The sequence below is a fragment of the Cryptosporidium ryanae genome (genome assembly GCF_009792415.1).
Source record: "Cryptosporidium ryanae isolate 45019 chromosome Unknown contig_17, whole genome shotgun sequence".
In the NCBI taxonomy this organism is placed as follows: domain Eukaryota; phylum Apicomplexa; class Conoidasida; order Eucoccidiorida; family Cryptosporidiidae; genus Cryptosporidium; species Cryptosporidium ryanae.
This window is the reverse complement of record NW_027125568.1, coordinates 203,562-227,827: the sequence shown is the minus strand read 5'-3', so window position 1 is coordinate 227,827 and position 24,266 is coordinate 203,562. Positions and strand designations below refer to the sequence as shown.

At 30.0% G+C, this 24,266-nt stretch overlaps 13 protein-coding genes across 13 annotated transcripts; 7 read left to right on the top strand and 6 right to left on the bottom strand.

The window, feature by feature from the left end:
- Positions 1-741: 741 nt before the first annotated feature.
- Positions 742-4,176, top strand: FG386_000727 (uncharacterized protein; the record flags this gene model as incomplete). The annotated part of the gene is made up of 1 exon (XM_067340071.1): positions 742-4,176. One exon carries the CDS (start codon positions 742-744, stop codon positions 4,174-4,176), a length of 3,435 nt encoding a protein of 1,144 aa, XP_067195879.1.
- A 618-nt stretch (positions 4,177-4,794) lies between these two features.
- FG386_000726 (uncharacterized protein) lies at positions 4,795-5,150 on the top strand (the record flags this gene model as incomplete). Its single annotated transcript, XM_067340070.1, has 2 exons — positions 4,795-4,884; positions 4,935-5,150. 2 exons carry the CDS (start codon positions 4,795-4,797, stop codon positions 5,148-5,150), a joined length of 306 nt encoding a protein of 101 aa, XP_067195878.1.
- Positions 5,151-5,989: 839 nt separating this feature from the next.
- Positions 5,990-6,776, top strand: FG386_000725 (AMP deaminase; the record flags this gene model as incomplete). Its single annotated transcript, XM_067340069.1, has 2 exons — positions 5,990-6,264; positions 6,623-6,776. 2 exons carry the CDS (start codon positions 5,990-5,992, stop codon positions 6,774-6,776), a joined length of 429 nt encoding a protein of 142 aa, XP_067195877.1.
- A 1,407-nt stretch (positions 6,777-8,183) lies between these two features.
- Positions 8,184-8,714, top strand: FG386_000724 (uncharacterized protein; the record flags this gene model as incomplete). The annotated part of the gene is made up of 1 exon (XM_067340068.1): positions 8,184-8,714. The coding sequence occupies one exon, from the start codon at positions 8,184-8,186 to the stop codon at positions 8,712-8,714; it is 531 nt and encodes a 176-aa protein (XP_067195876.1).
- Positions 8,715-8,938: 224 nt separating this feature from the next.
- Positions 8,939-10,429, bottom strand: FG386_000723 (uncharacterized protein; the record flags this gene model as incomplete). Its single annotated transcript, XM_067340067.1, has 1 exon — positions 8,939-10,429. One exon carries the CDS (start codon positions 10,427-10,429, stop codon positions 8,939-8,941), a length of 1,491 nt encoding a protein of 496 aa, XP_067195875.1.
- Positions 10,430-10,930: 501 nt separating this feature from the next.
- On the bottom strand, positions 10,931-13,216 carry FG386_000722 (uncharacterized protein; the record flags this gene model as incomplete). Its single annotated transcript, XM_067340066.1, has 1 exon — positions 10,931-13,216. The coding sequence occupies one exon, from the start codon at positions 13,214-13,216 to the stop codon at positions 10,931-10,933; it is 2,286 nt and encodes a 761-aa protein (XP_067195874.1).
- A 487-nt stretch (positions 13,217-13,703) lies between these two features.
- FG386_000824 (origin recognition complex protein subunit 2) lies at positions 13,704-14,768 on the bottom strand (the record flags this gene model as incomplete). The annotated part of the gene is made up of 1 exon (XM_067340168.1): positions 13,704-14,768. One exon carries the CDS (start codon positions 14,766-14,768, stop codon positions 13,704-13,706), a length of 1,065 nt encoding a protein of 354 aa, XP_067195976.1.
- Positions 14,769-15,432: 664 nt separating this feature from the next.
- FG386_000823 (nucleoside diphosphate kinase) lies at positions 15,433-15,885 on the top strand (the record flags this gene model as incomplete). The annotated part of the gene is made up of 1 exon (XM_067340167.1): positions 15,433-15,885. The coding sequence occupies one exon, from the start codon at positions 15,433-15,435 to the stop codon at positions 15,883-15,885; it is 453 nt and encodes a 150-aa protein (XP_067195975.1).
- Positions 15,886-15,958: 73 nt separating this feature from the next.
- On the bottom strand, positions 15,959-16,684 carry FG386_000822 (uncharacterized protein; the record flags this gene model as incomplete). Its single annotated transcript, XM_067340166.1, has 1 exon — positions 15,959-16,684. One exon carries the CDS (start codon positions 16,682-16,684, stop codon positions 15,959-15,961), a length of 726 nt encoding a protein of 241 aa, XP_067195974.1.
- A 1,549-nt stretch (positions 16,685-18,233) lies between these two features.
- On the top strand, positions 18,234-18,884 carry FG386_000821 (protein with central transmembrane domain followed by gly-met-protein repeat; the record flags this gene model as incomplete). Its single annotated transcript, XM_067340165.1, has 1 exon — positions 18,234-18,884. One exon carries the CDS (start codon positions 18,234-18,236, stop codon positions 18,882-18,884), a length of 651 nt encoding a protein of 216 aa, XP_067195973.1.
- Positions 18,885-19,010: 126 nt separating this feature from the next.
- On the bottom strand, positions 19,011-20,054 carry FG386_000820 (uncharacterized protein; the record flags this gene model as incomplete). The annotated part of the gene is made up of 1 exon (XM_067340164.1): positions 19,011-20,054. The coding sequence occupies one exon, from the start codon at positions 20,052-20,054 to the stop codon at positions 19,011-19,013; it is 1,044 nt and encodes a 347-aa protein (XP_067195972.1).
- A 274-nt stretch (positions 20,055-20,328) lies between these two features.
- On the bottom strand, positions 20,329-21,771 carry FG386_000819 (RRp1-like protein; the record flags this gene model as incomplete). The annotated part of the gene is made up of 1 exon (XM_067340163.1): positions 20,329-21,771. One exon carries the CDS (start codon positions 21,769-21,771, stop codon positions 20,329-20,331), a length of 1,443 nt encoding a protein of 480 aa, XP_067195971.1.
- A 615-nt stretch (positions 21,772-22,386) lies between these two features.
- Positions 22,387-23,916, top strand: FG386_000818 (apicomplexan CP 15/60K like protein; the record flags this gene model as incomplete). Its single annotated transcript, XM_067340162.1, has 1 exon — positions 22,387-23,916. One exon carries the CDS (start codon positions 22,387-22,389, stop codon positions 23,914-23,916), a length of 1,530 nt encoding a protein of 509 aa, XP_067195970.1.
- Between the last annotated feature and the right edge of the window lie 350 nt (positions 23,917-24,266).

Below are 24,266 nucleotides of genomic sequence, written 5' to 3'. Positions count from 1 at the left end.
TTTTTGATTATTTATATTTTGTGCATAAATACATATATTTATATATATATATATATTTTTTTTTTTTTTCAACTCTTATATTAACACTAATTATATTTTCCTTGTATTATTATGATAAACTTCACTTCTTTAAATATTCTGTCAAATATTCCTGTGTTCAATTTAATAATATTTATTTTAAATATTACGCACTCTATTCATGAAATGAAATTATTAAAAAAATATTAAATTAATACATTATTTGTCATCTTTTTTTTTCCTTATTTATTTTAATGCAGGAGTTTTTTTTTTAATAAAAAGCGATACTTTCTTTTTGCATGCATACATGTACGTTTATGCATGCCCTATTTATATGGGAAATTACTATTATCCTTCGTGACTAATAAGGGGTTATTAAATTATAATAGAGTAATAAATAGGTATCGTGATGAAGGTTAATATATAATTTGATACCCCCACACTTTTGACACAATATGATGATAATATAAAGTAAGAGTCACTTAAAGAAATTAAATGGTTGGTAAAAAAGGTAATATATTGAGAAGAACAAAAAGGAAAAATTAATGAAAGACAAATTAAAAAGAAAGAGGAGATTGTGATTTATATTTAATGTCTTGAATTAATAAAAAAACATAAACAAAAAATTAATAATAAACTATATAGTTGAATTTGAGAATAACTCATATGACAGAAAATATATATATAAATAGGGGTTCTAGAAAGGTTTAACAGGTTTCAAATATGATATTAGAGCAAAAATCCGGAGAGGAAATAAAAAGATTAACAGGGAGAAATATTATATGGTCTCCAAATGACCTTGGAATTCCTTACTTGGGACTTTATGAAGAACATGGGAAGATAGGTGAAGAGGATTATTTGAGGTTTGGCGTGAGATATATTGGGGATAATAAACTAAACTCAAATAGTAATGAAAAAATAATAATAGGGGAAATTCAAGGAGAAATTTTAAGTCTTGACAGTTTGGTATTTAGAAGTAAAGAATACTGTTATACAGAATTAAGGAGTTCATTAAACTGGATTTGGCGTTATAATGGTGTTGTTATTGACACAAGAAACATTACTGGTATTCTTGGATTCATTCAAAAGACTTGGAAAGAAAGTGATGAAAGCAACTGTCAGTTGGAGGTTATAGATGGGAGATTATATGTCGTCACAATTCCAAGTGTGTGTATTTACCCGGGAGATGAACTCGTGCTTTCTGTAAATAACAATATGGACTTGCTACTTCCAACTGTGGGTGATGAGTTAATGAAAATAAGAACAAAGAGTAACAAAATGGAGGAAATATTTGATATAATTAACTTTAAAGATTCTCCAAAAAGCTACGATTTAACTACGTCTCCAATATCAACGGCGAATACAACGACTCAGAACATTGGAGGTATGTTAGAGGGTTTCGAGAGCCCTAGTAGCCACAAACTTACTTGCAATGATGATGCAAGAAAAATACTAATTCCTTATTCACTCAATTGCAATAACGAACATTATTGTAACTTCTGCAGTAGGAATCATAACGATCCAGCTGTAGATGGATATGGAGAATTTAAATTTTCTGCAAAGATATATAGGAATGCACTTGTTTTTATACTTGGAGAAAAAGAGAACGTGCTGAATCTTACGGAGTCTCAAATAAATTACTTTGACCGTTGGAAAAGTACAAGTTGCGACAAAGAAGTTTATTCTATAAAATCCGCTCACAAAATAAACTTTAGGTCAAAAAAAGGCATCTCAATTGATACAACAACCGAAGTAAATGAAAATGACCAGATTAAAAATATTCCAATAGAAATTCTTCTAGTAAAGAACTACTTAACTAGAAGTACAAATGAAATGCTAATATGCGAGTTCCAGATATTAAGAAGTGATAAAAGTGATGTTTATAATGAACTAGGAAAAAAGTGCTATGTTTCACAATCTATTTTATTTTATTACTTTTTTGACAAATGGATGAGTGAAAAAATAATTGAAGAATACAAATATATTCGTATTCCACCTCCGTTAATGATAGAGCAGCACAGACAAATGTTGCTTCCATATCCAGAAGGAATATATTGGAATTTAGACACTTTATCCTGGAAATATCAAACCCAAAAGAACAATTCAAAGCATGTCAAGTATGAAACCAATGACAACAATTCACTCGAGGCAAGTATAAATGACCATATTGCTCAAGAACAAGAGTTTGTTGGTATTAGCCTGAGTTACGAAAATGACGCATTTGAGCTTTTTAAAAGTTATATTACGATATGTTCGATAAAGTATAAAAGCATTTATAACTCAAAATATAAGGAAAACAGTGATACGCCAATAACTCTAAAAACGGCAAAGAATTGGGATTCGTCTGGTGGTAGTAATGTGAATAGTTACAAGAAAAAGAAAATAAGGAATGATGTTGACAAATACAAGTATTCAGAATGTGATAATAATAGTTATTATAAATCAAATGGTAAAGAGTTTTTGAATAAAGTAGTCAATGGAAATGTCTCTTCCGGTAAAATTCAGGATATTATTGAAAATTGTAGAGAGATAAGCAATATAAATGTTATAAATAACAATGATAAACATCTTCTCAACATAATATCTGAGGATGTTAATGTAATTTCTCAACAAGTTGAGATTTTATTGACTCCTCCGTACTCGACATTTATAAAATTTTGCATGAAGAGACTTGGGTTCAGTATCACATACAATAAAAGAAGGGCTTGGTTTTCAGTTAAAACAAGAGGAGTGTTGGAAGCCTTTAATTTAGCAATAAAGTGGATAAAGAAGCAGAAGAACTCAAACGAAAAAGATAATTACTCGCCTATTAATGCTGACGACAATTTAATGAACGGAAATGTTCGTATTAATAATGATATCGCACTGCCTGAAGGGAAGAATATACAGTCTGAAAATCATAACAAAAAAAAGTTTCAAAAATTTGGTTCCATTGAAAATAATATTAGATGTTTTTTAAATAAAAATGATAACTCTGTTAAATCAGATTTGGAAAGTGATGCTGACAGTGTATATAGTTTTAATGAACAGGCAAATAGGCTAAAACCTTTACCGAAAAAGATAATATGGGTTCCGAGCAGAAGAGTGTTTATTGTATCTTATAAACGATTTGGAACTCTAAATCAAATGAATACAAAATCATTTAATCCAACTATTTATGGAGGTGTTAAGAAGGCGTTAAAGCATGCTTGTATTTTTCAATCACAAACTGAAAGTTGTAAATATAACAATAACTCCGAAATTAGCTCTAGAGATAATTCAAAGGGTTCTATGGGATCTGGATTAGTTAATGACAGAGAGGAGCATCATAATATAGATACTTCATTGAAACCATTAAATCATTGGGTTAAAAACATAGATTCAGAAGTGTCTCCAGAAACGGTAACAAGTGCATATAGAGAGGCAGTTTCTACATACTTGACCAATTCTCCAACCTTCTCAAATCAAAATATCGTCGTACAGGAGGATAAAAACAACAAATTATTTTGCAGAACTGACCAAGAGAACAATTTTCAAAGCCATTTTACAAATGAAGAAAGTGAAAATTTAGGAGTAAATCAAATATCTGAAGATGGTATTATGAACAATATTAGTCAGTGTGATTCAGGGAGATTTGAAAGTGTTTCAAATTCAGGATCCATGAATATAGATATGTATATAAATAATCTCAATTCAGATTATTTAATTAACAACGAGTCAAATTCAATTAATAGTTTAAGTAGCCCGATAAATCATGATTTTGGTGATAAATTATATACAAATAATGATTTATTCGAATACAAGCCTTTCAAAATGTACCATGATCAGGTCTTTCTTAATAAGGATTCAGTTTGCAGTCTAATGAATATTGACGAAAGTATTAATAATACATGTATAAACAACAGAACTTCCAATGACTCTACTGACGGACAAACTGTAATACTAGATGAAGACACGTGTTTTAACAGTAATGGAAGTACTTTCGATTCAATTAATGCCTTTGATACTGACCATTTAAATTTCTTTGAAGGGTACAGGATCACCGAACCGCTAGTTTCAATAAGTGATCCTTATTCAAACATTTTTGAGTTTGATAGCCCACCAATACTGCACGACCAACTCGTTAAAATAGAATCTCCGTATGGTTACATTGACTCCTTTACATTAATTGAACCCTAACAAAAAAAGAAAATGTGTGCAATATCAAACTATAATAAGTATATTACTAATGTGAATTGTCAAAATTCAACAAAGCAAAATATGAAATAATATACATAAATATCTCAACAAGAAATAGGATTTATACCTATATGAGAGAATTGGGCTAACTGAAGCAATTATATATTTTCACAGTACATAAATTTATAGCTTTATGTGACTAGACATCATGACAAACAAATCTCTCCTCTTTATTTGGCGTTGAATGGTAAAAACTATTACAAAATTAAAGTTAAAATTTGGAATATGAAAAAAATATATGTATTACGTGTACATATATTTTTTTTTTGCGATACAGGCATGATAAAAGTAAAACTTTGAGTTTAAGGTACTGTTATATATTATTTTGCTACTCAAGTATTAAAGTTAAGGAGTTTTGTTACAATGACACTAGAACACTCCACAACATCTAGTTCACAAGAGTTATGTAATAATAGAAAACTATCATATGAAAACTTTGTCGACAATCTATATATAATGAATGATCTGAATTTTTCCTAGTTTTCACTAGATGGTTATATTAAATACAAAGATGCGGATGAAGGTCCTTATTTTAGTGAATACTACTTCGATAATAAAATGGGAATGGAAAATAACGACACAGTGAATAGATACGATAGATCGTTATCATTAGGTAGCAGTGGTAAAATTTTTAATAATTATTTTAAGGTAAATAAAAATTTAACTTGATCTGCCAGCATCTGATCGTTTTTAAAAAGGATGGTTCGACGGAAAGTTTGTTCGAAGTTGATGAAAGGGAAGGAAATATATTGGAAGATCTTGATTATCTTAGATTTATCTCAAGTTCAGAGGTGGTTTTTTCGAAGTTGTTTGATCATTATATGAATCATGCAGTTGTGGTGATAGACGAGGTTCTTAAAATTAGAGATGAATGGGTCCATGATTTGCCTTCTTTTGAAGAAATAATACAATGATTCACAGTTATGAGCACTTTCACGAGAGTAATACTGTTGAAAATACAGATGATATTAATATAAATATCCCTGGTAAAATAATTATAAAATATTAGATGATTAACAGAATGTATAAAATAAAGTGGTATTCAAACCAAAATTTGGCATATAATCCAATAAATTTAAGGAAGTAGTTAAGAAAGAATCAAAAATTTTCCGAGAATACAAACGATGAAAGTACTAATGTAAGCAAATAATCCCATTTTATGAAACTGCAGGTAAAACAATTTACTAATTTACCAGATATTTAGGAGAATATTGACTATGAGTCATACTCCAATTGTAAAAGTTTTGCATACTATTGGCTTAAATTTTATTTCAAAACTACCAACTTTACACACTTTTTAGTGGTAAACTTGAAAACGAGTTGTCTGGAAACAATATCGAGACAGAATTTTACAATGTCTATAAAGTTGATAGTCATGTATACCATTCAGCATGTATGAGTCAAAATATCTACTAAAGTATATTAGAAAATGCTATGTGACTACAAAAAAAATTGTTTTATATAATCGAGACAATGTTGTTAGTACATTAGGTCAACTTTTAAAAAGTATTTTGGGTTGCATTGGTCAAACAAGTCAACTGTACGCTTTAATACTGACGCAATTAAAACATGTTTTCAGAGGTGTGACATATTTAACTAAAAGTAAAATTTATTTGAATCAAACATAATGATAGAAGTGTTTTTAAAATAAGCAATGAAATTAAAGGTAGATATTTGACTAACATTACTAAAGAAGTAATACGAAATTTAAGAGTGACACATTACCAATATTTCGAGTGGCGTATTAGTGTGTATGGTAAAGATAAAAACGAATGGAGAAACTTTTATCAATGGTTGTATTACAATAATTTATATTTCGAACAATTTAAATGGGTCATTCATGTACCGAGAATATATAATGTCTTTTATAGAAAAAAAGCATATATCTTCATTTGATGAAATGCTAAACAATATTTTTTCCCCACTTTTTGAGGCTCTTGAAAATCCAACTGAATATCTATTAACATGTATATTGTTGTCTAATATTTTTGCATGGGATTCTGTTGATTATGAAATCCAACAAAGAAAGTAATCTTCAAAAAGTTAGGATTTTATTTATACAGAGAATCTGAATGTAGGCGATAACCCACCATACTCATATTGGGGATTCTACATGTACAACAATATTCGTGTAATAAATCAACTTAAGTATTCTAGGGGTCTAAAGCCATTGAAATTTAGGCATCATTGTGGAAAGGCAGAAAAATATTGAATTTGGGAACTATTTATTTATTGGAAGATTCAATAAATTATATAATAATTATTAAAAAACTTATGTTTTACAATGCTTATATTATCTTAAACAGATTTGAATTTCTGTTTCACCTGCTTCAAACAATGCTTTATTTTTGGAGTTAATGAAAAGTCCCTTTCTAAAATTCTTTAGTGTTGGTTTAAACGTTTCATTATTTACTGATGATCCTTTAATATTTCACTCAACAGATGAGTCACTACTCGAGGAGTATTCGATTGTATCCCATATATGGAAATTAAATAAAATAGATTTATTCGAAATTGAAAGGAATTCTGTATTAAAATAAGGCTTTTCACCTAAAACAAATGGAAATAGGTTAGGTATTGAAAATCACAATAATTTAAATGATTCAATTTATAATATTCTTACAGAATTTGAATCCCGTTAATTCAATGAAATAACAAGGAAAAATGTTCCAAATAACATAATTCAATTTAGAATTGACATGCTAAAGGGAGAAATTGACTTTATAGACAAAAACGAGTTCTCTGGTAATAAACTTGAGAATGTTATAGGTATTAATAAAAATTCCAAAATCAAGGATAATTACAAAACAGCAAAGATAATAATGTTGAAATTCAAATAAAGAAATGCGTGAAGAAAATTGACAGTTTTCAATCTAATTCATTTAACACATTTTTAGTTAAATGAATCAGAAATAAATACTTATTTTAATCATGAATGGATTAGTAAATGATTTCATTTAATGATGGAATTCAAGAAAGTTTACTCTCATTTGATACCTTAATATCCTGATGATTTAGGATAATATACACGCGTACGAGAGCGAGTTTGAAGCTTTTAAAGAGCTTCAATTCCTATCTTTCTTTTTTCTTTTTTAATTTTATTCCTCTTCATTTAATTTGAAAGACAAGATCCAAAGTTTTAGATTGCAATTGAGTTTGCCGGTTTGTCCGAATTACATGTCTGAAATAAAAAAAGACGCTCATATAATTTAGAAAAGCAACATACTTGTGGGTTCTCCCAATTTATCTATTTTAATTAATTTCCAATATTGTTGGTGTATTTGCCAGATTAATGTTTAAGTAATTAAAGGCGAAGGCCTTCAATGGATGAATTGTACATTAAAATTAACACGTTTATCTGAGGTTTCGTGGATAAATGACTCAGTAAGTGTGGTTAATTGAAAAATAATCATTGCTTTCCTTTGAACATAAGTGGAGAAGATGTATTTCATATTATAAACAGTATACTATTGAATTTTTTGAATATTGACATTATTTTGTATTGGCGGGTAACAGCTAAACATTAAACATGTATAATTTGTCATAGAATATCCGAAAGGGGGTTTCCAGTGTGAAAACAATTTTTAGTTTAATTTTTTTTTCTATAATTCATCTTAAATTTTCCACTTATTTCCTGACAAATTAACTAGTATTTAGTTTATATTATGTATTTGCGAACATAATTTTTGTATCTTTTCCCTTGAAGCCAGAATTAAAGTCAGGAAATTGACTGAGAGTTATTTTTTTCTTGTTGAACCCTTGTCCTTAAATAATTGAGCTATTACTTTTTATCATGAAGGTGTGCACAAATGACCCTTATTACAAAGCTTACAGGTAAGGTTAGACATGAAGAGTTTCTCATATTCTTATTGGTGAGAACTCTAGTTAAGTAAGAAGCCGTTACATACAAACTAACTAGCGAGGTTGAAAATGGTGTTGAAAATATAATGCAAATGTTAATAAGTGAAGAAGCTAAACTTGATGAAAACAACAAACTACAAGCCAAAATGGATGCTGAAATAGGAAGATATTCTGAAATGTACTCAATTTTAGGAAATATATTGAGGAACATAAGAAAAAATCCGAAATTATTCGTTGAGATTACTAATGAGGAGTTGGAAAATAGAGAATTTAATTTGAAAATACTATTTGATAAAATATCAAATTGCAAGAAAAAAATAATGGAGGTTAGTTCAAAAAGGAAAGAGGATGAACTTCAAAAAAGAAGGGAAATGAACAGAAACTATTTGTTGGCTAGTAACAGTAACAGTGGTTATATTGTTAATGAAGATCTAAACGAATTTAATGAAAGTTTTGGTTTTATAAACGAAAATACAAATAAGTTGCAAAAAGTCGCACATGTTATTTCTCAGGAAATAAATGAACAAAATAAAATTATTGAAGATCTTTCATTAGATGTCGAAAATAAGAGTAAGTTTGTTTATTATAAAGAATACTTTGATTACTTTTTAAACTAATTTAGACAATATGACGAACTACGTTTTCAATAAAATGAGTAAGACTGTTGGTGTATCAAGTAAGTTATTCATTTATTTACTATAATAATAGTAATTTTTCTTTCTTACTTTCTGAAGCTTGGAAGGAATTAAAGCTTCTGTTTTATTTATTCTCAATTTTTATATTTCTATTGATATTAATCATTATTGTATAATAAGTTTGTATTTTATTTCTTTGGTTGAAATTATAAATACATATTTTCTATTATGTGATCAAGTAATTGAAAATTATTCCCAAGTAAAAAATAACCCCAATTTTCAAAACAATACATCATTAATTGGTGTGAGAACATTCTGTGTATTCTATTTTTAAATAACACAGACGTTTTCATCCAAGATAATTTGTCAATATTTCCATGAATGTGTTTGTACATTTTACTATCTGAACATTTTAATTTATTTTCGGAAAATTCATTGATTCCCATTGCTCTCTTATTTTTTGGAGGTTTTTCAACACCCATTCCAATATTTTGACACATGTATTCATCTTCATCCATGTAATCTGTGTTTTTGTCTGTTTTACCTGAGTCAATGACAGTTATCCAGTTGATCAAATCACCACTTATACTGCTCATTTTTGATTTGTCATTTATTACTACTCCTGTATTTCTATTGTTACTTTTATAATAATGACTGTTCAAATAAGAATGTAAATTCTTAAATTGATTGGTTATATCGCATTTCTTCTTCCCATTGTGTTCTTTGTTTGTATGCTTTTTTGGAATATCATTTTTAATACAATATTGAAGTAATGAGGCTGACGTAGGTGGAACTAGCATATCACCTTTAATTGAACCAATTGCATGACGGTGTCTAAACCATGATAGTGGATGAATCATTTCCATACTATTCATCATTTTGTCTACAAGAAAAGCGCTTTTATCCATTAAAAGTAATTGTGAAATTGTTGGCAATATTGATATAAACTTTAGTGGGAATATAAATCTTAATATTTCAAGGCCAAATAGTGTGCATTTGTCTCTTAACACACCCTTATGTGGGGTTCCAATTGAGATGAAATTCATTGGGACAAGACCTGAAATTAATCTAATATTTTCCCCCTTAAAATCGATATTACCATCTTCTAATGTATTAGTGTTGGCTAGCAATGGCAATACTGCTCTGTTATACAATCCACCCAAACTGTGACCAATAAAAGATATTTTCCTCAAAGTTGGATTTTTCTTAATTATTTCTTTTATTTCTGATGACATTCTTTTCGCACCTTTTTCAATACCGTCTGAAGTTATAAATATACTCCTAAAATAACCCCAATTAGAATGAACTTTGTAAATTAATAAACAACTTCCCCCATATGGTGGTTCAGGACCGTTTTGTTCTTTATAATATTCAAAGTTGCCTTGATATTCATCTCTTGATTTGTTTTTTTGAATTAATCTTTCACCAAATACATCCATATTTGCAGGGGTTCCTGCCCAACCATGGGTCATTATTATTATGTGGTCCGGATTTTTACAGTTAATTCTAATTTGATTTTTCCCCTGTGTTACAAAACTTATTAGTGAAATCACCAAACATATTATTACACTTGAAAATAAAAACAGAATTTCCAGTTCTTTTGCTACACTAGAAAGATTCTTTTTATAATAGTCTTTTTCTTCTATTATTTCATCTGATTTTAATTTATCTATTTTCTTTTTTCTTTGTTTAACCATTTTGCTTATCCAAATTTTTTCTGATTTTAATAGCAAATTTTTATGTTAAGTAGATCATGTGATTCAATGGTTTGTTAGTTGATAAATCCTAATACAACCTTGCAGTATTGTTTTCTCCCAAAATAATACAATTAATCTGCAAATAAAACTATAATTTCTGGAAGGAGGTGAAATATATTGTTTCACTCTTCTTCATTTTAAGAGCATTATTTCGTAAACAAATGAACAAAATCTTACATATAATTTAAATAAGTCTAAATCTACAGCAACAAATTATTGCATTTGTTTTGCCTCAGATATATAAAAAAAAATACTTAATTTGCATGCAATTAAACTTTGCTTTTAGAACTCTAATGAAAAAAAAATCTGAACCACATGGTTACGAATTGGCGGCACATGTTAAAATAACACGAATGTGGTAACGAAACAAAATTAAAAGATTAATTACTATTGTATTAAAGGATTTATAATAACATTAATTTTTTATTACATAAGTTAGTATTATACGACCCACTCAAACTCAGTCAGTAGTGGCAAATGGTCAGAAGGTCTCTGTGGATTAGGTAGAGACCAATCAGGTAGTTGCAGCGCAGCGGCTTCACGAATCAATGCTTCCTCGTCAAGAAGTTCAAGCACTCCACCAAGTCTCAATCTCTCGTCTGTGTAGAACACATAGTCAAGGCAACCTAAGTAGTTTGGGGTATAATTAGTAAAAACAGGTTCTAGGGTTTCCGTTGAGGTATTGATTAGGTTAGGATTGTGACCTTCTACAATAGCTTTAGCCATAGAATATGCACTTCGCAACCTCATAGAATGTCCAAGCGGAAGATCAGATAATAGACCATAACGATCCATTGCTAGGTCTTTATGAGATTTTTCACATGTTCCTGTGGCCAAAAGGCGATATAAAGCACTATCAGGAGTGCTGTTAAAGTCACCACAAATAATTAATCCGGGTAATACAGGTTGCCTTCTATAGCAATCACGTAGGTATTCTTCTAAAACAGAAACTAATGTTTGTGCTTGCCATATCTTGACATCATTAGCTTCAGGATTTGCCACAATATGTGTATTGGCAATAATGACTTGTAATGGATGAGAAGACATTTTAGAACTTGAATAAGAAATAACTTTGTTTGAATTTTGAATCATAATATTAGATTGATTAGTGATTTTAATTGTTTGATTATTAATATTATTTCCACTGCTCATTTGAACGCTAATAGGATGGGATTGGTCATTAACACCTATGTTGTTACCATTTTGTTGATATTCTAAAAGAATAACAACTGCAACATTATCTTTAAGAAGTCTTTTTATCGCAGCTGGGTTGTTTTTAACCTCTGCAGGGAGTGTTCTATGAGTAGCCTCTTTAATAAGTGCAGAAAATTCTAACGAGTAGTTCTCTTTAGCAATAAATTTATTGGTTTTGTAAAAAGTAGCACATCCATCCATTGTAAATTTTCCATCTTTCCTCCTTCCACTTCCGGAGGTAAATATTTCAGTCGTTTTTTGTTTATAAACACCCTCATACCCGTACTGCTGCAAAACAGGTTTAAAAAAATCATCAAAGTGTTCCGTTTGTACCTCTTGAAGACAAACAATATCAGGTTGATGGCTTAAAATCTCAACAATTATTCTTGTTTTTCTATACGACCAAGATAACATATATGCATCACAATGTGGGAAGACCTCCTGACTTGCATATATCTCAGCCAATACATTCCAAGAAAAAACTTTAAATCTTGTTGAGTTAATAACTCCGCCATGATGCATTCCCGAGCCACCTATTTGAGTTGTGGGAACAGTTAAAATGCATCTAGGTGGTGCCTGTGGAAGATTTGGAACGCAACAAGCAGTAGTAATACATGAATAGATATCCAAAGAATTTTTAACACTGTCCATGGCTTCTTTAATGTTCGAAAACTGTTCTGAGATGGATTTTGGTATTAAGAAGACTTCTAGTCTAAGTTGGTGGCCTACGTCATCTGCAACAGGCAAGTAATTTCTCTGATCACCTACTATAGACCATTCTTCATCTTTATCTGATTTATGAACTAATCCGGTTTTCAATAAAAGGGATATATGAGAATCGTCCCTATCCCTCAATGAATTATCTGGGTCATTAAATTGGAATGGTCTACAAGGAACTCCGTATGTATGACTGTTTGGATGGGGTGAAATTGGATTCATGCCTCTGACCTCGTAAAAACGTCTCAATTGTGTAAAGCCCTTTTTGTAGCAGTTAACACCACAAAAGCATCTCAAGGTTATCGAACATTGAATTAGTGCAACTTGACTTGGGTGAAAAGTACAAACAGCTCTTGATGGTCCTCTCGACCAACGGTAGTAAATGTTTGCAATCCCGTTTAAAACAGGATTATTAGGATTTTCATCATCATCATCCCATAATTTTCCTGTTTTGTCTCTTACAATAACAATAGGTTGTAGTTCACAACTTTCTACTGGTGTTATTGGAACCTTTTTTCTTGAAGAAGTATATACTAAGTCACATCTATATAATTCTATTTCGCCTTTACTATAACTGTTAGTAAAACTCTTAGATGTATGAATTTCTCTTCCATCAGATCTAGAACAATGGTCTGTTTTAATAAGAATTTCAGAATCATTATTTCCTTCTGAAGAATCATATGCCTTGCTATCAGTTGAGAATCTACTAGGCCCTCGTTCAGCTACTTTTCCTTCAGTCTCGTCGGAGTTGCCATTCAATTTTGAGTCTAATTCATTGTTTTCAGCTCCATTGTTCAACCCAATTAATTTGTTCATAGTTCTTATAATACTCGTCATAAGTAAAAAAAAGAAATATTAACAACTCCTAAGATATAAAAATATCATTAAAATGACGTTTACTGAGTACTATGGTCGATACTTCCTAAACAATAATTTATTCAGGTGAATTATATCATAGAACATGACTTATGTTAAACAAACAATTATATGCAGTTATTCAACAGAAAACTTTGACTTAATTTCAACATGAATTGAGTTTTTCTTTTTATAGGATCAAAATTCTATTTTATGTTATTTTAGCGGTAGACGAGACGTGTTATCAAAAATAATGTTCCTTTTGGCACTTAAAGGGAGTATTTTTTCGACACAAGTATGGTTAGTAGTTTCAGTTTTAGATTTGGAGTTTAGGAGAGAATTGTTGTGATAGTGAATTGACTCAGATTCGGAAAACTATTCAGATTAATTATAAGGTTAAGTAGTTAGTAAACATTTGGATAATTGGAAATGGTACAATTTTAACTATTTAAATGTCAAGAAACTTTTTGATTTCTTCCCGTTCTAGTTTTAACATATATGTTGTAGTTTTTGATTCGTTTTCATCAATTGAATATTTCTTAGTCAATATTTCATGAGAGAGTAGTTCCACTAAGAGCTGAGAAAGAGCACTTTTAGTGGTTACTGTCATAGATGATCTTAGTTTCTTATATAGCTGTTCTTCTGGAACATGTTCATTCTCGTACTGTATTTCCGCTATTGCTTTTGCTAACTGCACGTGGCTCGGTGTCATGCAATTTAAAATTGAGTTAAATTGATCCAAAGTGTACTTTTGATCGACTTTATCTGCGTCTGCTCCTAACCAATTAGGAAGCTGATCCTCATATAGATGATCTAATTCTGTTTTGTATTCCTCCATGGTTGAAACATTTAAGTATAAAATATTCGTTTTGTGACGCATCGATGTATTCCAAAGAACGGGCCATCTTATATTGTCTACAGAAGCAATTAGAGTTACAAATGGTATTTGTACTAATTTTGTAATCGCAGGAATATGAGAACGAAGTGATATGTTGTCAATATTATGAATTACAATAAATATATTGTAGTAAATATTCAAAAGCTTGTTGTGAAGATAATTTATTTTTTGAATAATTGTTTCCGTAGATAGTTCTTCGATACCATCCAGAACGGAGGATTCCCGATCTACCAGATGATTTTGCTCTTGATAGAATTTATCAATATTTTTAATTAATTCAATTAAACAATTCTTAAACTTTATTTGTTTGAAATATCCTCTTATCATTAATGTTATATATTTACCCCTTACTTTTTTATTTATAAATTCATCTAGGAAATTTTTCTTCGAACCAAAGCCATATATTATTACACTAAAACCCGTTAGACACCAGGATAATATCTTTTCATGTTCTTGGTCCCAGTTGTCCTTCAGTGACTTAACACACTCATTATCCCTCTTTTTATTGGACAAATCAATTTTTACGAACTTATCCAGATCAGCCTCATTTAATTCTCCCTCACTCCTCAGGTTGTCCTTTTCCCTAATTAGGTAATCAGAAAATGCACCCCTCATTCACGGTTATTTAAAAAATAAGGGGTTATAGGATGGATTAACAATGAAAGTATTATTTTATAATATCAATCTATTATACACACACAAAAGAAAGATTAATTAGTTTCTTGAATTAAGTATAGAATAAAAGGGAATATTATTAGTCTGGCGGAATATTAATTATTGTTAGGGGAATGTTAATACTAAAAATGAGTGGTTGTTATATTAGTGACATGAAAATTTATTGTTATTCTTTGTAGGTAAAAACATAAGTAAAGAGTTGTTCTACAACCAAGAAGGGAATAATAATTTGACAACTGTAGACAGTGGGCCTGAAAACTATGTTTGTTTTATTTGTAAAATTAAATAACATAGCGCCAAAAATCATTGTAAGTAATTTTGCCTTATTTGTCTCACTGTGAGGGGCCTTCTGACGTTAAAGTTTAATTAATAATGTAAATTAGGAAGAAATAACCAAATTAATATAGCTATTTTAAGTGAAAAAATATTTAAAAAATAAACAAGTAATTAAAATTACCCTCCTACCCCTGCTTTATTCTCATCCAATTTAAATAGGAAGTTGAGAAAAAAAGAACCTAGTGGTTTTTATAAGTTTTTCAAGATAAGTATCTATAAACAGAGTTTCAGTTTTCCCAGTGTTGTGAAAACACCAGAAGCTAGGAAAATGCAAGTAGAACAGACATATTTAATGATCAAGCCTGATGGCATTCAAAGGCAAGTTGTTGGTGAGATAATCTCACGTTTTGAGAAACGTGGATATCGCATTGCAGCAATGAAACTCAGAACAGCTACGCCAGAAATATTAGAGGAACACTATGCTGAACACAAAGGAAAGCCGTTTTTGCCAGGTTTAATCAAGAAGATGTCTGGCCCGGTTTTGTGTATGGTTTTCGAGGGCGTTGACGTAATCGCACAAGCTCGTAAGATTATGGGATCCACTAGACCAGGTGAAGCTGCACCAGGTACAATTAGGTCTGATTTCTGCCAACAAGCAGGTAGAAATTTAATCCACGGATCCGACTCGGCCGAGTCTGCAAAAAGGGAAATCGCTTTATGGTTCAAACCTGAGGAGATTCAATCTTACAGCCTCGTGCACTCTGAATACATATTCGAGTAGGTTTTCCACAGCTAGGAGTGAGATGAGAGTCTAGTCATTATGTGAAACTAGGAATGAAAAGATAAAGTTTCAATTAAAACAAATTATTATTATACTGTTTGATTAATTTGTCCTTCACACTTTCCATTACTACCTGTGTGATATAACCATTCATTGTTTTAGATGCCGCTATTGAGATGTTATTAGGGCTGAAACCCTCAATAGACTTATTCTGTGATACACCTGCTCCTTTATTTGTTATACAAGAAATTATTTCATTTTTGTTTGTATTTACGATGAAAGTTGAACAGTTAATGCATTTTTCGTATTCAATATTGGTTGGATCTATTACAAGGCGAGATTTACTTTCCTGGTAGCCATAAAAGGCCCTTGTTTCAGCAATAGAGGTAGCAAATGGAAAGCATTTCATCGGTACACCTAAATCAAAAAGACCCATAACTGCCGCATTGAAACATAAGGGAAGTATAGGGCCGTCTTCAGAAACAATCTGAAGTGCTATTGAAATTACAGATCTAGGTAATAAACTAAAGTCAATTATTTTTTCCAAAATATTTGTAATATTATACTCAGTTAGTTTGTGATATTCCTGTATATGGCCTGTTCTAGGCCTTATTATAACATCAATGTATGGTCTGCACTTAATACTTGATATCTCTTCAGGCCTCCAGACAGTGGCATAAACTTTGGACAACCCAATGGAATATTCTGCTGAGCCATTTAGTGAGCTGTAAAAAACTCCTAACTCCCCTGAAGTTATTCCACATTCAAAGTTGGCTCTTCCATCAAATCTCACTGGCATAAATTCAAAAAAATAAATAAATAAAGAGCAACAATTTATTTAACACGGGATTAATTGTTGAAAGTAGAATGATACCTCGCGCCTAGAACAACCAAGTTAAAAATTATTGTCGAGGTGTAGTGATATAGTTGAGCACATTTATCGGAGATAATATGATAATATTAAAAATAAAGATGGTCATGTGAAATGTGTAAAAGATTAAATTTAGTTAAAAACTTATTTTTTTGTATTTAAATTGTATTTTATTTATGAGTTCATAGTATTTAAATAAATTAAATTTTCAGATTGCAATAATTATTCATTAATAATAAGAAATATTAAATGTAATTATGGCAAAGTTAGTTTAAGTAATTTATAAAACTAATACAAATTTTAATAATATTTTTTTTGTTTAGTATGTCTTCAAATTAGTTTTATAGTTGTATATATTAATGCTATTTACTATTATTGATATTAATATATGTTTTATGGAATTTAAGTCTATTTTCAACCTTAGTTTTAATGATACTTTTGAGGTTTGTTCCAATAAGAGTTTCTAATTGATGTGAGACGTCATAATTATTTTATTGAAGATTCGCCATGATATTAAGTGGCTTTTGTATTTGGATCAGAACTTGTTTCCAATTATCCACTACTCTAGTTCGTGGTAAGATTCATAAATATTAAAGCTAACTTTCCAAATTTGAAAGTATGTTTAGTAATACTTGTAGAATATTGCATTAAAATAGTAACTTATTCGCCAACCTTAGAATGTTTAATCTATCCAAGACAATGTCAAATATTTAAAAATATTAAAGTTGATACTAGACAGCGATGGCTATGAAAATAATTTATAAATTTTAATTAATTTATGATAAAAATTTAATTAATAAGTGAAAAAGCTGATATAAATAGACTTTTAGACATATAAGTTTATATATAAATTAGGAGGTCCGAAATTCAATTAACTAGGATATTAGAAGGTTTAGAGGAAATAACCTTTATTTTATTTAAATATTTATTTAACTTCTTAATTTACTTTAAGTTTTTACTATCCTTCCTTATATGCTTGATTTATGCAAGAATTTTTCTTTAAGGTATCAGCTATTATGCATGCAGTTTGTGGCGCCATTTGTATGTGTAATGCATACACGTACTGAATTGCTCTTTCTTTTTTTTTTTTGAATTAATATAGAAGGAAACACACAATTATTAAATTAATATTTAAAAAGTATAAAACTAGCGTATTGATATACAAATATTTAGTTACAGGGGTTTTATTGAAATAACGAAGATACTTGATTTCATTTCTGGAGGAAAATATTATTGTTAGGAACATAGATCAATATATAGGTACCAAATAAATGTTAACGTATTATATTTAGTAAAAAGAAATACAACTTTAATATACAGTCTAGGTAAATTATTATTTTCTTCGCGATAATAAAGACAAAATGAATTATAATTTACTGAAAGTTGTTATTTTTACAGTTATACTGATAAGGTAAGTTTTTTTCTTTTTATAACAATATATATATTTGTTAATTTAAATTGTAGATGTTCATTTTCAATGAATACAGGTTCACTTGGAGGTTCTAAATTGGAGTCTTTTTCTGTTAGTTATACCGGAAATCTCCAGAAGTTGAGCATACATTCAAGCCTCTTTTCAAATTCTCAATTCGGGACATGTAATACATTATGTGATGACTTTGATCCACAATGTGATTGTAATACAGAATTTTCTTCAGAAAATGAAATTACAATGGAGCAGGTAAATGAATGGCTGTCTGTAATTAAAACAAATGCCGAGGCGGCTGCTAATCCAATATTAAGCAGTGACTCAACTACAACAGATTCCTCTAGTTCAACAAGTCAGTATGTATGGATAGGAATAGGTGTTGGTGTGCTTTTGTTGATTTGTTTAATAATATTTTTCCTGAGATCAAGGTCAAATAATCAAAACCAAGAAACTGCAGGAAACTACATGCAAGGAGGTGCACCCGGAATGATGCCAGGTATGCCGGGTATGCAAGGAATGCCAGGAATGCCGGGTATGCAAGGAATGCCGGGTATGCAAGGAATGCCGGGTATGCCAGGAATGCCAGGAATGCCGGGTATGCCGGGTATGCAGGGGATGCCGGGTATGCAGGGGATGCCAGGTATGCCGGGTATGCAGGGGATGCCGGGTATGCCAGGAATGCCGGGTATGCAAATGAGATAATTGTTAAAACAAAAACGTGTTGAAAATGATTAAAAAACAATAATAGTTAGTTCTTATATCAAATATAATTTACTCTGTAAAGGTATTTTCATATTGAAATATTAGTATTTCAAATTTGTCAAACTTTCAAACAATATCTTTGTTTTCTAGTTTTATACTAAGTGCACACTGTATTAATTCATTAATATTTATATCATTGGGGCCTGTTTTTAGTATACTAAGTATGTTTTCAAATGATTGATTGTATAGGGAATTCTTAAGCAATTTCAAAATTGCTATTGAAATTTTGAATAGTAAGTTGATGCCTTCTAGAAAGAACAAATCCCATATTCTTGCAACTTTATCTAAGCTAAAACTGTATGCAAAAATAGTCATAAACCATTGGGATGCGAACATTGTCTCGTCAACATTTTCATTTTTAAAATGATTGTATAAATTAGGAATTCTTTTTTTGAATAATCTTCTTAATCTTTCTAAGTATGTATTTAATAGAGGCAGACCTGGTAGGAATAATCCAGAAAATTTGTACTTATCTAGTATGGATATTAACATGTAGAATGCATCCTCCTCTTGCATGTACATTAATAATATACCTACAATAAAACCCATTCCCTGACAATAACCAACATCTGGATTGTATAGACTATATGCTCTTAAAACGGAAAACAAAGAGTTTTGTCCATGATTATTCCTGTCACGAAATAACGCATGCTTCGGGAATGTTCTGCTTATATCTCTGTAAATATCACCACAACAAGGTGCATTATTTTCTTCACATAGTTGATAATACAAATTTAAGCTATTTTCACTTTTTATAGTATCCACTTCAGCCAATTTCATCCATATATATCCTCTGAACTGAGAAGGAATCCCTTTTTTCAACTTATTTAATATTACTGAACTATTCTTTTCTGGATCAAATCTTTCAAAATCATAACATATGAATCTCCATTCTTCTAATTCCTTCAGCCTACGTCTATAGTCAAATGTAGCAGGAACTTTATTTGTTTCTGTGCTCTCAAATTCATTTTTGTCATCATCACTTTTTACTTCAGCTTCTTTGTCTCTTTCGTTCACCGTTTCTAAATTTTCACAGGAAAAAATATCCAAGTCTTTTATCTCTTGAATGCCATAGATTTCATACAGATCGCAAACTTCTGTTTCCTTCATTTCAAATGTCCGAGTTTATAATGTTGCGACAAAAAGTTAAAAACTACGCCCTCTCTAGTCTAAAAGTAACAGTCATTCTCATATCATAGAGCAAATATTAGGAAATAAAATATAAATCAATATATATACAATATTTAATATAACATGTGTTTTAAAAAATAACAACTCTATAGAAAGTGGATATACAATATAATAATCTCATAACCTGTTGCGGGAAAGTGTGGAAATAATCTCATTTTAAGAGCTTTCCATTATACACATTTACGGATTTAAATTATAAATTCTCACTTTTCCTTAAAATACCTTTTGAAGGTGAATTATTTGTGTTAGATGGTTTTGATAGAGCCTTCTCTGCAGATATGATCTCAATATTATCCAGTCTATCAAAGTTATTTGAACCTTCTGATGTAATTTTATTTGAATTCCAACTTTCGAGTAAATCTCCATCACTTGTTGATCTGAAAAGAATGCAGTTAATTTCGTTATTATTCTTTAATTTTTTTTTGTCAAACATCTTTACTAGAGCTTTTGAAGTTGAAATAGAGTCGGGAAGAAGCATGCGAGTATTCTTAGACATGTCAAATCTAACTTTTTTAGTTTGATTATTATGATCGCATTCCTGCTTATATTTGATATTTCTCATCTTATTCTTAGAAATCTTAGGTAAATTTCTGTTGAATTCCTCTTTCTTGTTGTTTTCAAGAAACTCCTCGACCTTTTCTAATACATTATATAGGCGATTTCGCTTAACCTGGTTAATGGAGGGACACCTGCATTTCGAAATTTCAGAAATTTCACTCTGAATAATTTTCATTTGTTCAATAACAATACCCTTAATGAAATCATTAATTATATTCAATTCACTTTCTTCAATATTTAATTCTTCAATATCCTTGAAGATATCTATAAGCAGCGATTCTGTATTAAATAAACCAAATATTAAATAATTTTTAATATAATCATTTAGAGTTTGGTGATTTATATTGGAAGTGAGTAGCTTCACAACAAAATTAGAGTAGTTTTTAAATAATAATAAAATAGAGTCATTGTTCCTTTTTGACTTATATAATTCATATATTAGATACGTGTATTCCTGTGAAAACTGCTTACAAAATATTAATGAAATACCAATTCCAGTAAATTGATTTACAGCTGGTTTATTGCAATTTATTAGGTCACCATTTTGAAAATCCCACGAATCGCCTATTTTATTCACATCCAAAATATTGCTTTTAAAATCTTCAACAAATAGAGTTCCAATCAATACACTAAAAAAACCTTCAATGTAGGAATTCTCAAAGTCCTTGTTTTTAATAAGGTCAAGCGATTCAGAAATCATTGTTCTTTGCAAAAATGCAAATTTGTCCATTCTATAATGGTCAATACTGTCCCATCTAAATCTCATCATTATGTAAAACTCCTCAATAAAAGAAAGCCAAGAATTAATGCAGGTAAATTTTTTCTGTAGGTTCGATATACCTATTGCAACTTCCCTTTGTATCAATACCTTGTCAGACAACCACATACAATAGTATAGTCCTTTCCACAATTTAATTATTTGTAACTTTGATATAGACTCATTATTTTTGGAGATGTATTTAGAAATGATGCTCAGTCCCTTTCTCCTACTCGCTGGGCTGACACTAATTAAAGTCTTAGATAGTTTTAAAAGAATTTCATTTTCTCTTGATCTGTCCTCTTTTTTTAGCTCTTTCATTCTATATTTTTCATATAACTATTTGTAAATACGTCAAACAGTAAAATATAAAATACGGTGCTCGATTAATATCAATATTAAAATTAAATAAGTAGTTAAATTATTAACCCAGAAAATAAAGTATTGGTCAAATGCGCATTATTATTCTCCTTGTTTCTATTTAAAAAACGACCAAATTCAAAGTACTCACGCAATGTTTCAAATTTGTCAATAACAAAGTATTTATAGATTCAAATATTTATATTTATTTAAATTTTATTGCTATCCTTTACCTTTAAGTCCCAATAGAAAAATAAAACAGAAACCCATCTTTAGTTACCAGGCGCTCCCTTCGTCTGCGTTCATGTCTTTTATGTATCAGGAGCGGGTGTATGACATGCATATAAATGGTCTGAGATGTGAGAACTACAAAATAGTAATAAAGATCATATAATAAAAAGAGCGTATGTTTAATAAGAGTTTTAAAGTGAGGGAAATAATAGGACTGATTATTGGGAATTGTAGTTGGTTTAAAGTTATGTATTCTTTTGTTTAGTCAGTGAACAATAGCAGATCACGAACCTAAAATAATTAACAAGTTTCGAAAAGCACCGTTTTAATTTTTTTTCCTAAATAATGCTCAACGATATATTTGAATTGTTCCAGGTTTGTTGTGAGTTTAAGAAAAGTAGTAATGAAAGTGAGTATATCTTTGTTTTTTGTCCTGTACCAGACGACTTGAGTGACCGGGAGAGTGATCTGGAAGGAGTAGTTAAAAGAAAATATGAAAAAGTAGAGGGAACCTCAACAATATTAACAAAAGATGGTATTGTAAGACATTGGAAGGGTAGAGAAGTGGGAAGTTGTGGCTGTTGCCATTTGATATACGAAGATGAAAATATATTTGAAAAAGTTGACGTGAATAATGACTATGACAATTACTTAAGGAATAACTTGTTGAGAAAACATATAGAAAAGAACAAGATCAAAGCAAGAGATCTTGATAAGAATTCATCCTGTTCAAGCATCAAGTCCGTACAAGAGTCCATAAGCGCTACAAATGCAGATTCATCAGATGATAGTTCCCCTGAAGATAAGGTAAGGCCACGTAAAAAAGAAAAAGTTAAAAAGACACCAGCTCAAATAGAAAAAGAGTTGGATATTATAGAGGAGAAGAGGTACAAAAATCAGGTTCTTAAAAATAAGGAAAAGAAATCATTTAAGGATGAAGATGATTGTAAACAATCAGAGAGCGATAAGTCACAAACAAAAAAAGAGATCAAAAAGGAAATTCAAGTTAATACTAATGAAAATAAAAGAGGTAAATACTTAAAATCTGCAACTCATGAATTATATAAATCATCAAAGAGTTTTGCTAAGTTAGGAAAGAGAGAAGAACTTCCACCGAGAAAGGTAGAAATTATTGAAAAAGGTGGAAAATCTTCTTTAAATAAGAATGATTCACCAAAAAAACACATGAATGTAAATAGAGATGTTTCTGAAAAAACAGAACAAAAAAGTTTAAGCAATTCAAAAGACGAAGTAAATTTGGAAAAAATACGTGATTTAGAAGATAGTAATCAAAGCTATGATAATTCGCAAAGAGTTGACGAAAAGGTTGACGATAATGTTCAAAGTAATGTGGTAAGTTCTAAAGTTATTTCAAGTAATAATAGTTTAGTTGAACATTGTAGCCTAACTTCGGTTGAAGGAAATAATGAAAATGAAGTAAATTCTAACGAAGGTGATTGCATAACAAGTGACAGTGGCCACACTGAAAGGCAATTTGAAGAGGAAGAAGTTAATTTTACGAGAGATGTTCCTACTAGAATAATGAGAAAAATGAGCATAACCAGTTTGAAGGCGAGTATAATACTCAAGGACGGCACTTTACTCGAATGCGAAGTGGTATTTTCCACTAGTGAAGAGGATCTTTCCTTTATTTGTGGCGGAAAAGTAAAGGCCGTGCCATGGAAAAACATTAAAGATGTATTCGCTACCAAAGAAAAATTAAAATTAGTAAACACGAGGATTTCACTTAGTAAAGATCCCACATTAATAGTCGCTTTGCAACTAGTGGATACTGGAAATTGTATTCCATTGAGATTTGGTTCAAAAGAAGATAAGCGAGAATTTATTGAATTTTCAAAAAGTTATGTAAAGTAAAAACTAATAATTGGGGTAAATATTATAACTAAAGATGAAGTCTTACGTACAGGCATAATTATATAACTTTGAGGATAAAAATAAATGTCAAATTAATTATGCAGTTCTAAGATGATAAAACCGAGATTTGTGACTATCTTAGTGTTAAAATAATTATATATAAACAACACAGTTTTTGGCGGGAACGTTAGTTTCCATTTTTGCCATGGATGAAATTGATAATTGTCAATAATTTCATCACTTCAAAAACTTAAATAACCAACTAAATAATAAGACTATATTAATATAAATACATAAATAAATAAATAAATATATATATTTATTTATTTATATAGTTGAGCATTTAAATA